Raw genomic sequence first — 16,107 nt, forward strand, 5'->3', positions numbered from 1 at the left:
CCAAGGAGTTTTCTAAGTGCCGTTATAAAGTCAAGAAGAATTTTTTTTCCCATTGTTGTGGCATAATTGCACGTAGCTTCAAATATTTATATATTTTTTTTTTATTTTTTTTTAACCTTCTCCAGGATCAACTGCTCAAAAAGATGTGTTTTATAGGTTGAAATTGATTGGCTTGAGTATTTTTTTCTATGTAATAGAATAGCAAAAAAATATGTTCAGCCATAAAAATGAATAATATTGGGACAGCTGAACTTTTGAATTTCGTTATCTAAAAAACATTTGGGAAAACAATTTAGATGAAGCAAATGGTGTAATTAAACAATTCTGCAAGTCTAATATGTAACAATGTAACACCATGAAATAGGTAGTAACAGAGTCATCCATATACAGAAGTCTATCTGTTGAGAATACAGTGTATGTTAAAGGTTTTTGAGATAAGTCTGACTTTTAAATTTGCATTTAATTTCTAATGGAAAACTTCAGCAACCATTCTTAGACATAAGATACAAACGCATACACATTCCAGAGAAAGACATTCACAGATGCACATATAAATTTCCAAGAACACTCCCAAGCATACACTAGCTATACACTGCTATTTATTTATTTATTACTGATATTTATAAAGCGCCAACAGATTCTGCAGCGCTGTTCAATTAGTGAAGGACGTAAAATATACACAGTCAAATACAAAAGGTAGAGAGGGCCCTGCCCGTAAGTTGAGATCTAGCCATTTAAGCTCTTTTATACAAAGTGCTTAGCTAGATAGCCCTTGAGCTTACAATCTAAATACACCAACATACACTGCCACAAAAAAAATATGTGCACTGCCACACATCTACTAGGATATCAACTAGAGAGCAAGATCAGTTATCTTATATGTAAAAATGATTCTACACAAATGTTTGTATTTAAAAGTGAATCAATCTTCATATTGATGTACCAGAAGGTTACCCCAGATGGATATACATTGAAATGTTTACTCAAAAACTTCATGTCCTGTTCATGCAAATTACACAATGATTCCACTGACCACCTGAGGAGACCCTGTGAGGTCTACTTGAGCCATCAGCCACATATATTGCCTTTCATTGTAAACATTGTTTACAATGAAATTCCGTAGTCCATTTATTGAGGATGTTATAACTTTTATAGATAGGCCTGACTTCTAAATTTGTATTTACTGGAGAAACCAAGAGTGTGATCATGGTACAACACATGGCAATGCATACATGTTGTCTTTTGAATGACAGATCACCCTGACTGAATACAAACATAATTAATTTTATTTTGCATACAACATTTTTATTGTGTGTTTGTGCATAAGATACATGTAGAGTGCATGGTGCAATCAATTACTCAGTCATCCACTCCAGTGAAGGCAGTGTTAACAGGGCTCAGCCTGCAGGGTCATGCTACAGACACCAGAACCACTACCTTGAGATGTAGTGGTTCTGGTGACTATAAGGAAGTTTAAAGATATGCAGAATAAATAACGGTTCAGGCACCCTGGGATAACAAAAAATAGCAGCTTTACTGGGGCAAAAGCAGCAATGTTTCGACCCTACAGGGTGCCTGAACCATTATTTATTCTGCATATCTTGAAAGGGAGGCCTGGCCAGCCTTGGTTTCAGAGCACCTGGGTTACCTGGTGAGTATGGTATCCAGTACATCTCTACTATAAGGAACTTTAGTCCATTTTCACTCTCTTCTTGGGCCATGTTCTCCTTTTTACATGTATCATTGATTTACATATTGTTATATTTTCATGTTTTCATTGTCATGATTTCATCTAAAACATGTTCATAATTTTGGTGTATTTAATTTCCAGGCTTTCTGCGTTTGTACTAAGATGTTTTCTCCAGGCTCGACCATTTATTTTTATAAGCCCAGCTGTATTAGACCAAACAATACAATGGTTGGTACGTTATCAAGACATTAACACTGGGATATTCTCTGAACCTGGGAGGGTTATTCATTCTGAGCTTCAAGGAGGATTGAATGGACCCGTCACACTCACTGCCTATATTCTAACTTCACTACTAGAAGATAAAGACTATAAAGTAAGTACAATATATTTTCACATTCAGCCATCTATTTTCAAACATAAATTATTATTTAAATGTAGACTGTCACTTTTCTAGAAATTATGCTGAATAAAACTTGAAAATAAAACTTGAAAATCAGGAACAGCTTTATTTATGTATATTTATAAATCACATCACTAATCTTGCTCGATGATTTAATGAGATATTGAGATTGAATTATCTATTAGATTTATGGTGCATATGGCAACCTTAGGAGAGGGATTAACACAAACCTTTTTTTTTAAAGAAAAATTGCTCTAAGGACATTCTATTCTAATCAATCTGTTATGCATACAAATGAACGATCAGATGTATCCTGATTAAATGAGGTTGGCAAGAGAAAAGACCTAGGAGTGCAAGTTTAGCCAGATTATATGTCGAACTGGACAGGTTGGAGGAGAAAAATAAGAGAGTCCCTCAAATGCAAAAGGTCAAGAAAGAAGTCAAGAATCAGATTAATATTCTACTGATTCACAAAGCAAATATCACTCTTGATAAGCTTAAAAGGTAGTGGTAATATACAAGAAACAAAGCTGATAAATTAATGACAAACAAACTAAAAAACAACAGAGCAAAAAAGATCATTGCTAAGATCACCTAAGGGAATTTAGAGAAAATTTGTAGGGGATTTCAAGAATTGAATTCTGAATCGTACAATTTGCCTGAGAGAGAGTCTTTTTCTAAGGTCTCAGCCAAGTTAAATGAGCCCATTTATGAGAATAAAGCAGATGAAGTAGAATAAGCTATAAAAATCACCAGACAGGTTTGCTAATTTTTCTTATTCAATGCAGTAATATTAAAATGTTTCTCACATAGGTATTTAACTGTTTTAGTTAAACTCTTCAAGTTCTGAGAGAGATGTTTCAAGCTCATATAAATAAGAACCCAGAAATCATAGCATACTATAGACCACTACTTAAATAGGCACTGTCATGCCGAACCTACCATTCCCCAATTGCTTCCCCTTCTCTCCCTCTCTCAGGATCTGTACTTAATTTCTTTCTAACTGATCTAGTTTTCTTTAAAACATAAGGCATTTACTGGAGCAACCAAGAGTGTGATCATGGTACAACACATGTCTTATGTATTTTCCCTACGCTTGACCAGCTTTGACCCACTTCCTGGGTCAAGGGAATTTTCCCACAATACTCACCCTTTCCTCCATGATCTTGCGATGCCTCCTTTTAGTATTCCTGAAGACCAGCAAAACAACCACATTTTGGCCTAACAGAACGAATACAGTGTGTCCATTAGTATAATGATGCAATTCGGTACTTTCTGTTTGGATCGGATTTTCATTCGAATTAATGAAATTCCAATCCTATTCGTGCCGCGAGTAGATAGCTCCCTAATATCCACAGTATCAGGGAGCTATCTACTAAAAGGCTAAAAGACCAAAATTTGCATTTCATGCAAGTTTACTAATACTAAGTAAAAATTACGTAGTATAATTAAATACAGGTCTGTAACATCTCCCTTTTGCCTCTACTCACTATTTAGTGAATAGGGGCATGTCTACTAAACAGTGAGAAGTCAGTGGCTGCTCACTGTTGTAAAGAAAAAAATGAGCGGCGGGTGGGGGCCCTAAGTAACAGAAGGGGGGACCTATTGTCTCTCCCCTCTAGCCCCTACCCATAAGTGGCGGGTGGTGGTACGAACTAACAATATGGGGGGAGGGACTTATCCCCAGCCCCCCACCCCCATTTTTGATGGGTGGGACTAAATTTAAAAAATACCTCCCCACAAGAGTCCCCAAACCCTCCCCCCATTAAAATAAAACCCCGTTACTCTAAAAAAAAGTAACAAAAGGGGGGAACATATTGTCACCCCCCCCAATGACCCACAAGGACACTATCTCCTCCCCTTTTAATTATTTTAGTAGATGCCCCACCATGGGGGACCTGTGCTAGGTGGGGGGCTTTTTTTTTTTTTAGAACAGTGCACTGTTCCCTGCCACTGCTCTTTTCACACATTACAAGGAGGGAGCTGCGAGCCAGTAGCTCCCTCCTTGTATAAACTAAACAAATGAATGAAGAGAACTTTCAATTCATCCATTCGTCTTTCTGACAAATTAATGAATTAACAATCCATTTGAATGCCCCAGTGTTCAACTAGGCATGCGCGGGAATTTCATAGTGCTATCAAGTGTGGGCAGATGACGTATCTCATAGGGCCTTCATCTGCCCATACAAAAATGTTGCTGCCTTGGACGTAGGTCCGGGCATAAAATAAGGTTATTTAGTAAAGGTAAAATGTGGGGGCTTGGGGCATTTGTGGGTGACTAGGGGGACAATAAAATGTACTGCAGTCCGGAGGGGGGGGGGGTTAAAAAAAATGATGCAGCCATGACAGTGCTGCTTTAATGTAGACATCAAAATATACCCTTCTATTTTAATTGCTAGAGTAAACAGTCATGCCCATGGGCGTAGGAACCGGGGGGGATGGGGGAGACGCATCCCCCCCCCAGCAAATCATGCGGGGGGGACAGGTTATGGAGAAATCCCCCCCAGCTCCGCCATCCCCCCTCATGCTGCAGCCGCCCGAGCGCTCTGTAGAGAGCCTCAGGCGGCTGAAACTTTGCCCGGGCTGGTGCGTCCATGAGGGCGTACCGCCCGAGCGCAGCATAAGGAGAGAGGCTGACAGGAGGGAAGTGCTCAGGGCTCCCTCCTGTCACTCCCTCACTGTAGCGTGGCCAAGCCCTGTATGGTTCGCGGGTACAGGGAGCATCTGTCTCTTGTACCCGGCCGGACTAACAGGAAGTGAACACTGAGTCAGTGTGCACTTCCTTTTAGTCTGGACAGGTACAGGAAACAAAATCTCCCTGTACCTGTGGACCATACAGGGCTCGGCCACGCTACAACAGAGGTAGGGGAGGGTGGGGGATAAATTGACAGGGGGAGGAAGAAATTGACAGGGGGAGGGAGGAGGAGGAAGAAATTGAAGGGGGGAGAAATTGAAGGGGGGGAGAAATTGAAGGGGGGAGGAAGAAATTGAAGGGGGAGGAAGAAATTGAAGGGGGGAGGAAGAAATTGAAGGGGGGAGGAAGAAATTGAAGGGGGGAGGAAGAAATTGAAGGGGGGAGGAAGAAATTGAAGGGGGGAGGAAGAAATTGAAGGGAGGAGGAAGAAATTGAAGGGGGGAGGAATAAATTGAAGGGGGGAGGAAGAAATTGAAGGGGGAGGAAGAAATTGAAGGGGGGAGGAAGAAATTGAAGGGGGGAGGAAGAAATTGAAGGGGGGAGGAAGAAATTGAAGGGGGGAGGAAGAAATTGAAGGGGGGAGGAAGAAATTGAAGGGGGGAGGAAGAAATTGAAGGGGGGGAGGAAAAAATTGAAGGGAGGGAGGAAAAAATTGAAGGGGGTGAGGAAGAAATTGAAGGGGGTGAGGAAGAAATTGAAGGGGGTGAGGAAGAAATTGAAGGGGGTGAGGAAGAAATTGAAGGGGTGAGGAAGAAATTGAAGGGGGGAGGAAGAAATTGAAGGGGGAGGAAGAAATTGACAGGGGGAGGGAGGGGAAGGAAGAAATTGAAGGGGGGAGGAAGAAATTGACCGGGGGAGGGAGGGGAAGGAAGCAATTGAAGGGGGGAGGAAGAAATTGAAATTGACAGGGGGGAGGGAGAGGAAGGAAGAAATTGAAGGGGGGAGGAAGAAATTGACAGGGGAGGGAGAGGAAGGAAGAAATTGAAGGGGGGAGGAAGAAATTAACAGGGGGGAGGGAAGGGGGAAGGAAGAAATTGCCAGGGAGGGGAATTGTCGGGGGAGGGAGGGTGAATGAGAGTGGGGAGGGAGAGGGGAGAAGAGAAGAGAGTGACACGGGAGGGGAGTAGAAGAGAGTGACAAGGAGGGGGGGTAGAAGAGAGTGACAAGGGAGGGGGGAGAAGAGAGCGACAAGGGAGGGGGGATAAGAGAGTGACAAGGGAGGGGGGAGAGATTAACATCCATCACACACACACAATCACACACAATGCACCCCTTACACACAAAGACAATGCCCCCCTTGCACACAGAAAAACACACAATGCATTACACACACAATGAATTAGACACACACACACACAAGCAATGCAACCCTTACACACAATGCATTCCTTACACACACAAACACACAATGCACCCCTTACACACACTCAATGCACCCCTTACACACGCACACACTGCATCCCATACATACACAGAATCACACCTTGCAGCCCTTACACATACAAACACAGATTAACACAATGCATTCCTTACACACATATCAGGACATCCCCTACACACTCCACCCACTGTGAACAATTGGTGGAACATGAAGGTGGACCCTGGGACCCAGACCTTGAGCTGTGTAAAGGGCCCCCCAAAAATGGAGCTGCTTCCCGTTCTCCCAGAACATTGATTTTTGTGACCACAGTTACAAACAGCCTCCATAGAGCCTGTTCTACACCAGACCAGTGGAGCCAGACTGCAGCTAGAGCCCATCATCATCCTCATCTGGTTGTAAGTAGGCAATCTAGCATATTATTCGTGGCACTAATCTCTAATTTACCTCACATTAAAGGGACACTATAGTCCCCAGAACCACTGCAGCTTAATGTAGTGGTTCTGGTGTCTATAGCCTGTCCCTGCAGGCCTTTTAATGTAAACACGGCGGCACTCCAGCACTGGCGTTAGTTAACATGGCAGATCATATGGGTGGGGCATTGTGATGTCACATGGGGGGGGGGGGGCGGAAAACTTTACTTTTGCCTAGGTCGGCAAAAATCCTTGCACCGGCCCTGGCCGGGTGTCACGTGACTACCCGGCGCTCAGTCTGACACTGCGCATGCCGGACGTCCAGAGGTCCCCCTGCTATCTCAGGTAAAAGGGGGGACAAAGGTAGAAAAATTATTGGAAAGGTTTAGGGGGCTACTAATATGGATGGGGCAGGGGTAGGTAGAAAAATAATTGGAAGGGTTTAGGGGGGCTACTAATATGGATGGGAGGATGGGGGAGGTAGAAAAATTATTGGAAGGGGTTAGGGCAGTACTAATATGAATGGAAGGGGTAGGGTGGGTTCTAATATGCATGGAAGGGGTCAGGGGTACTAATATGCAGGGAAGGGGTAGGGGGGTTAATATGCGTGGAAGGGGTAGGTGGGGTTCTTTTGTGCATGGAAGGGGTAGGGGTGGTTCTAATATTCATGGGAGGGGTAGGGGTGGTTATAATATTCATGGAAGGGGTAGGTGGGGTTCTAATATAAATGGAAGGGGTAGAGACGGGTAGTAAAATGTATGGAATGCATTTCTGACAGTGTCACTGAATGGCAGTTAGTAAATGTGGTCACCCTAAGTCAGGGGCAGTATTGCACAATCTGTATATGTATAAAAAAATATAAAAAGTAATCTGCAAAGTACAAAATGTTTGTCATATGTCGTGCTAAAAATAAAGCTAGGAATATGCATATTTTTTTATTTTTTAAAATAATTTTTAGAATAATGATAGACATTTTATTTCTTACATTTGTGATGATTCTGTTTTCCTCTCTATATTTAGTGATGTCACAAACATAAAATTTTCGGTTCGCGAACGGCGGACGCGAACTTCCGCAAACGTTCACGAACCGGCGAACGGGGCGAACCGCCATAGACTTCAATGGGCAGGCGAATTTTAAAACCCACAGGGACTCTTTCTGGCCACAATAGTGATGGAAAAGTTGTTTCAAGGGGACTAACACCTGGACTGTGGCATGCCAGAGGGGGATCCATGGCAAAACTCCCATGGAAAATTACACAGTTGATGCAGAGTCTGGTTTTATTTTTTCTTTTAATAGTTTTTATTAAGGTTTTAATACAAAAGACAGGACACATATGACATAAAAAATACACTACAGCACCGAAGGAGGAATTACCACACGGACATCCTCTTTCGGATAAATGAACAAAGCACAGAGTATTTTGATTGGGTCATATACATCTGTTGGATAACTATTACTATACCTAAAAAGTTAGACTTAGAATGTCAGTATATCAAGTCATCCCATATCTAAAGTATCAATACTCATGCAGAAAACACAAATACAAACATATATATAACCGGACAGAAATAACGGAGATAGGTCATCGGGTCTAAAATTCCACATTCGGAGAAGAGTGAAGAATAAAGATCAATAATGAATCTACTATCAATATCAAATAGGTATATGGTCAGGGAGCGAATGTTCACATTTCATGCCAGCCCCTTAATCCTATCAATAAGATTAGCGTATAACATCAGAGTATCTACATTAGGGTAGTCATTCATAAATATGATCCCTTTTTCCATCTCCAATTGGTATAACAATTGAGCTAAAACTTGGTCTCTATTAGGAGTCAAGATGCTTTTCCAAGATCTCGCGATAAGAATTTTAGTAGCTAGTAAGCAGTGTAGAGTTACGATTTCATGAACACCATGTAATTTTTCCCCCATAATGTGAAAGAGAGCAATTTCTGGTTTGTGCTCTAATCTAAGCCCCCCAATCCTGTATATTAAGTTAAATGAGATACTCCACAAAGGCTTAATTCTAGGACATGCCCACCAAATATGAAGCATAGAGCCATCTTGTTGAAAACACCGCCAGCAATTTGGTGGGTTGGAAACCGATATTTTTGCTAGTCTAGTCGGTACCAAGTACCATCTGTACATAATTTTAGTAAAAGTCTCTAGAATATTCAAGCAATGTATAATTTTTTTAATCATCAAAAAGGATTTGCACCAACTATCAAGCGTGATATAGATTGCCACGTCATTTTCCCATTTAGTTAAGGCATTAGGGATAACTGGGATACCTTTTAGTTTAATTAATTCAGTCGCCAAAGAAAACACCTTTTTAGCCCTTAAATTGGAGAAAATTTTTCTAAACAGTTTTCCCGCTTGACCATTAAGGACTAATAGATTGTCTTTAAGATAGCTCTTTAAGCGGAGGTAATTAAATATTTCTCTGGAGGGTAGATCCAACAGAGCTTTGAGTTCTTCAAAGCTTTTAAGTTGTTAATCACTATAAAGATTTTTTATCTTGAAATTAGGATCTTTGTACCAATTTACTAAGTTAATCTCCAGCATAAACATTTCCATAGAGCTTAAATCTAGATTTTCGTATATTTTTTTTTATAAATTTTTAGTTTTCTCTTTATAGTATTCCATTCTTTTAATGTTTGAATTAAGGGTAAAGGGTAATGAGAGGGGATCTCAGCTATTTGATTATTCTGGCTGGCTTCTCTCCATAGGAGAAATTCAAGGTTATCCAGTCCAGTTCTGGCTGTTTCGATCTTATACCAGGCTTGATTTTTAGACTCACTTAATTGTAAATTGCTGGCGTGTATCATATTGGCCTGATAAATTTGGGAAATTAAGGGATATCCTAATCCCCCCTGTTGTGTTTTCTTGGAAAGGGTATACGTATTAATTCTCGGTCTCTTTCCTCTTAATATATACGATGTAAAACTATTTTGTAACATGGTTAACCAATGAATAGATATCGAAAGTGGGAGCATCCCAAAGAGGTAAGCCCATTTCGGGATTATATAGGTTTTAATAGTGTTGATCCTTCCCCACCAGGAGATTTCATGTACTCTCCATTCTTTTAGTAGAGCGTTAGTTTCTTTTAATAATTTCAAAAAATTAGTTTCCATAGTCCTTTTTGTATCTGAAGATATAATCACCCCAAGATAAGGAAACTCTTTTTTTGTCCATTTAAAATCAAACTCTTTCTTTAACATTGTTAAATTATCCCTTTGTATATTAGTAGACAGAGCTATTGTTTTATTCATATTCAGACTATAATTTGAGACAGTACTATAGTTGTCAAATTCTTGCATTAGGTATGGGAGCGAAACGTGAGGCTCTGTTATAGAAATTAAAATATCATCTGCGTACAGACATATTTTCCATTCATCATTGCTTGGACCCATTCCTCTAATCTCCTTATTTTGTCTAATATTATTCGCTAAAGGCTCTATCGATAATACATATTGAAGGGGGGAAAGAGGACACCCCTGCCTTGTCCCATTATTTATACTGAACCATTCTGAACAGATATCACGGGTTACTATGCGGGCTGATGGGTTCGAATTCGCAGAGTCTGGTTTTAATCCATAAAGGGCATAAATCACCTAACATTCCTAAATCACAATGGATATGGATTGACACCTGACATATGACATATTGACACCTTGACATATGGATTGACACCTGTCCTCAGAGACCCTGATACACACTGACACAGAGCAGAATAGGGACTGTTCCCCCTACATAGGGTCACTTGGCAGATATGGATTGACACCTATCCTAAGGATCCCTGATACACACTGACACAGAGCAGAATAGGGACTGTTCCCCCTACATAGGGTCAATTGACAGATATGGATTGACACCTATCCTAAGGATCCCTGATACACACTGACACAAAGCAGAATAGGGACTGTTCCCCCTACATAGGGTCACTTGGCAGATATGGATTGACACCTATCCTAAGGATCCCTGATACACACTGACACAGAGCAGAATAGGGACTGTTCCCCCTACATAGGGTCAATTGGCAGATATGGATTGACACCTATCCTAAGGATCCCTGATACACACTGACACAAAGCAGAATAGGGACTGTTCCCCCTACATAGGGTCACTTGGCAGATATGGATTGACACCTGTCCTCAGGGACCCTGATACACACTGGGGGGGGCCTACTGTCCTCCCCCCGCCCCCACCCCTGCGTGGTGGGTGGGGGCAATAAAAATAATGATGTGGGACCTACTGCCCTCCCCCCGGCCCCCACCCCTGCGCGGTGGGTGGGGGCCATAAAAATAATGAGGGGGGACCTACTGTCCTCCCCCCGACCCCCACCCCTGCGCGGTGGGTGGGGGCCATAAATCACAAAGGGGGGGGACCTACTGTCCTCCCCCGCCCCCACCCCTGCGCGGTGGGTGAGGGCCATAAAAATAATGAGGGGGGACCTACTGTCCTCCCCCGGCCCCCACCCCTGTGCGGTGGGTGGGGGCCATAAATCACAATGCGGGGAGGACGTACTGTCCTCCCCCGCCCCCACCCCTGCGCGGTGGGTGGGGGCCATAAAAATAATGAGGGGGGACCTACTGTCCTCCCCCTGGCCCCCACCCCTGCGCGGTGGGTGGGGGCCATAAATCACAATGGGGGGAGGACCTACAGTGCGGTGGGTGGGGGCCATAAAAATAATGAGGGGGGGACCTTTTGTCCTCCCTCCGGCCTCCACCCCTGCGCAGTGGGTGGGGGCCATAAGTCACAATGGGGGAGGACCTACTGTCCTCCCCCCGCCCCCACCCCTGCGCGGTGGGTGGGGGCCATAGAAATAATGTGGGGGGACCTACTGTCCACCGCCCTGGCCCCCACCCCTGCACGGTGGGTGGGGGCCATAAATCACAATGGGGGAGGACCTACTGTCCTCCCCCCGCCCCCTTCACTGCGCGGTGGGTGGGGGCCATAAAAATAATGAAGGGGGACCTACTGTCCTTCCCCCCCCCGGCCCCCACCCCTGAGCGGTGGGTGGGGGCCCTAAAAAAAAAAATAAGGGGGGACCTCTGTCTCCCCCAGCCCCCACCCCTGAGTGGTGGGTGGGGGCCCTAAATAAAAATTCACCCCCCCCAATCAAAGGTGACTAGGGGTCCTCAAGCCCCTAGTCACCCACCCCCCCACCCCCAAAAAAGTTACCCCCTACCTACCCCCCTCACCCTAAAAAATAGTGAAGGGGGAATAAAATAACTAACCTGTAAAGAAAAATTCAACTTACCATTTGACGTCTTCTTTTTTCTAAAATCTTCTTTTTTCAGCCCCCAAAAAGGCCAAATAAAAAGCCAGAAGAACCGACGCAATAAAAAAAAAAAAAAAAAAAACAAGCGCAAAAAAATTATCCATCTTCACCCATGGAGGGCTCCGCGCAGACTGAGCTCTGCAGGGCGGGGGAAGGCTTATAAAGCCTTGCCACGTTCTGCAATTGGCTAAAAACACTCTGATTGGCTGGTTTAAGCCAATCAGAGAGCTCTTTGTCATTTTATACAGCGTGGGAAAATTCCAAAGAACTTTCCCACACTGTGTAAAATGACACAGAGCACTCTGATTAGTTTGATTCCAAGCCCACCAATCACAGTGCTCTGTGTCATTTTACACAGCGTGGGAAATTTCTTTGGAATTTTCCCATGCTATGTAAAATGACAAAGAGAACTCTGATTGGTGGGCTTGGAATCTAACCAATCACAGTGTTCTGTGTCATTTTACACAGTGTGGGAAAGTTCTTTGGAATTTTCCCACTCTGTATAAAATGACAAAGAGCACTCTGGCTTAAACCAGAGTGTTCTTAGCCTAATTGCAGGGCGTGGCAAGGCTTTATAAGCCTTCCTCCGCCCTGCAGAGCTCAGTCTGCGCGGAGCCCTCCATGGGTGAAGATGGATTATTTTTTGATGCTGGATGCTGGATGCTGTACAGAAGGTGGGAGTCTGCTGCTGATTGGCTGGAATGTGTCTGCTGACTGTGAGGCACAGGGTCAAAGTTTAGTCAATGATGACGAATAGGGGGCGGATCGAACCGCGCATGTGTTCGCCCGCCGTGGCGAACGCGAACACGCTATGTTCGCCAGTAACTATTCGCCGGCGAACAGTTTGTTACATCACTATCTATATTCAAGGGACACTATAGTCACCAGAACCACAACAGCTAAACGTAGTAGTTCTGGTGTCTATAGCATGTCTTTGCAGGCTTTTTAATGTAAGCACTGCCATTTCGTAAAAAGGCAGCATTTACATTACTGCTGAGGAATACCTCTAGTGGACACTCAGATGGCCACTAGAGGTGCTTCCTAGTCGAGACAGGAATGCCGCCCTATTTAGTATCTGCGCATTTGCGGCAAAGCTGCGCATGCGCACAAATGAGCAATGACGCTTCCGAATAGAAGCGTTTTATTGCTCCCTGCTCGCACCCTCCTATTTCGGTAAACCACAAAAGAGTCCCAAAGGTTGCTTTCCCCTGGGTTAGTGAAAAACCCTACAAATGCGTGACAAAAAAGCACTTAGAGACCATTAACCTAAATCTAATATTTGATACAGTTGACCTAGTTTGAGTAACCACTTTCTACTCATTACTTTTGTGTTTAAGGAATAAACTGTAAAAAAAAACAACAAGTGGACCACGTCTCAGAGAAGGAGCACTTTACTGCTTTTGGACTTTGTATATACATTGTTTTTTATAATATTTACTCATTTAAATATATTAATTAAATGATTTCTTAAATATGTTTTACAATTAATAAATAAGTGTTCCATGGTTCCTTTCTTCTATGTTCAAAGTATCAACAAGTTCATTACTTTCAAGGGCCTGGGTTGCCCCTACTTGGAACCTTGAGTTCAAATCTGAAATTTTAAGTCTTTATAATGTTTGTGACCCAGTTCACAATTTACCCCATTTCACTATATAAATTTACCATTGTGTGTTTTAGATCTTCATTCTTATTCCTCTAACATAATTTCCTGAATTTCAGACCATGTATGCTTCAAAAATCAATAAAGCCATACAATATCTTGAAAGCAAGTTTGATGAAGGCATTTCCAGTAACTACACCTTGTCAATTGTTGCATATGCTCTCTCTCTGGCCAATAGCACTAAAGCAAATGCAACACTTACCCAGCTTATCTCAAGAGCAAAGAGAAATGGTAAGCATATATATAGTATGACTGTAGAACTAAGCCAAAACATATGTGGGTGTGGTGTTGGTGACACAAATTGTGTAGCTGATAATAGCATGTAGAATATGTCATATTCTATCAGTGGCGTACACACAATCCATGGGGCCCCGGTGCGAAACTGATCCGTGCCCCCCCCTCCGCCCCCGACAGACACACATACAGGCACACAGACAGACACACATACAGGCACACAGACAGACACACACACAGACAGACAGACAGACAGGCACACATACATACATACATACATACAGACCGACACACACACAGGCACAGACAGGCAAACAGAAAGGCACACATACAGACACACACAAGACATACATACAAACAGACAGGCACACATACAGGCAGGCACACATACATACAGACAGACACACACACATACACAGACATACATACAGACACACAGACACATACATACTGACACACACATTCAAAGACACATACATAAGACACACATACATGCAAAGACACACATACATACACACAAAACACACATACATACATACATACATAAGACATACATACATAAGACACATACACACACACACACAAGGCAAACATACAATGACACATACACACATACATACAGGCAAACATACAAAGACACATACATACAGACACACACACAAGACATACAAACAAACACCCACACACACAGAATATTTTAGTTACCCTCCTGTTTCCTACCTTTTAGGTGCAGGAGGGTGACATTCCCTGGGGTCCAGTGGTGGCTCAGGTTGATGGGAGTCAGAGTTCCCACTCTGACTCCCTCCTCCTTCCTCCCGTGCGGTCACTTCCTCCCAGCTCTGTGATGTAATCACATGGGGCCTGGTTGCGCTGTTAAAGCACCGCAGCGCTGACCGGGCCCCTTTACAATCCATATCCATCGGATGGGCCTGACAGCATGGGCCACTCGATGGACTCCTTGGACGGCGGCCCTGGTGGTTTGCTGTGCGGGCCGGGGCCGCAAATGGTGATGGCGGGTACCTGGTTGCAGGGGTCCGCAGGGCGGCCGGGGCCCCTGGAGTGCCGGGCCCGGTCGCAGGTGCGACCCCTGCGATCGCGGTATGTACGCCGCTGTATTCTATGTTCATATTCATAATAGGTATGGATGTCTAATGGGTAAAAAAGAACAAATGGTAGGTTGATATGCTGTACCATGAGAAGTCTGGAATTTGGTGTATAATGAGAGGATTGAGGGTCGATGTCTTCATGTGTTATTATATGACTAGAGTTTTATTTAAAAAGGTTCTGATGTCATTATAGCCTTGCCTATAAAAGAACAGTAGGCAAAGGACCACATTCTACAATTTAGTTGTTCTCCTGACTTTCTGGAAAAAGACAATTACTCTGTATTGAAGATCTCTCTTTGTAACATCAATATGCAGTACCATCTGTTGATTTTTTACATATATGGTGCTGTTTGCATTGGGACTTGAATAAATGTATATTTTTCTAAGGAATGTCAGATTTCATATTAATATTTTTAGGTGATATGGAAGTATATTAAGGCTAGCCATTAATACAAGAACACATATGCATAAAAATACTTATTCCAATGACCATTAAAGGGACACTATAATCACCAAAACAAATGTAGCTTAATGAAGCAGTTTTTGTGTATAGATCGTGCCTCTGAAGTTTCACTGCTCAATTCACTGCCATTTAGAGGTTAAATCACTTGTTTCTGTTTATGCAGTGCTAGCCACACCACCCCTGCATGTGAATGACACACAGCCTACATAAAATATGGTTTAACTTTCAATCAGAATCTGCTGATTCTAGCAAGCTATTAAGACGGAACAGACGATAAGAAATTCAAAATTAAACATAATTTGCAACAAAGGTAGTATATAATTAGATTACTCTTTACAGATAGTGTTTAGGAAGGCTGTGCAAGTCATATGCATGGAGCTTTGACTAGGGCTATATAAGCATATATTGACTCCTAAATGGCAGAGAATTGAGTAGTGAGACTGCAGGGATATGATCTATGCACCAAAACGGCTTCATTAAGCTAAGGTTATTTTTTTGGTAACTATAGTGTCCCTTTAAGATATACATATTTATTCCGTGGCAGATAGCAAAATGAGAGTGCCAGGCTTGGCACAGCTGATTGGCAGACAATTTCATAGCCAGCTCCTACAAATGTTTAGGGTCACTTAGAAATGTCCCTGCTTTGGAAGGCAGAAAGGTAGATTTTCTGTCCATTAAAATAACATAACATTGATCAGTGTAGGCTTTGTTAATTTTGTAAATGACTATTGTAGCTGCAATCAGATGTTTTTTTTTTTTTTACTGGAATATCTACATAGACATA

General features: G+C 42.7%; 1 protein-coding gene across 1 annotated transcript in view; it reads left to right on the forward strand.

Moving 5' to 3' along the window:
• The window catches only part of LOC134586245 (CD109 antigen-like), a 368,983-nt gene that overhangs the window by 333,353 nt on the left and 19,523 nt on the right, over positions 1-16,107 (forward strand). The window contains exons 25-26 of the mRNA XM_063441738.1: positions 1,832-2,063; positions 13,580-13,751. Of these exons, the coding sequence (XP_063297808.1) occupies positions 1,832-2,063; positions 13,580-13,751 (404 nt within the window). The remainder of the gene's footprint in view (positions 1-1,831; positions 2,064-13,579; positions 13,752-16,107) is intronic.

The sequence above is a fragment of the Pelobates fuscus genome, chromosome 2 (genome assembly GCF_036172605.1).
Source record: "Pelobates fuscus isolate aPelFus1 chromosome 2, aPelFus1.pri, whole genome shotgun sequence".
NCBI lineage: Eukaryota > Metazoa > Chordata > Amphibia > Anura > Pelobatidae > Pelobates > Pelobates fuscus.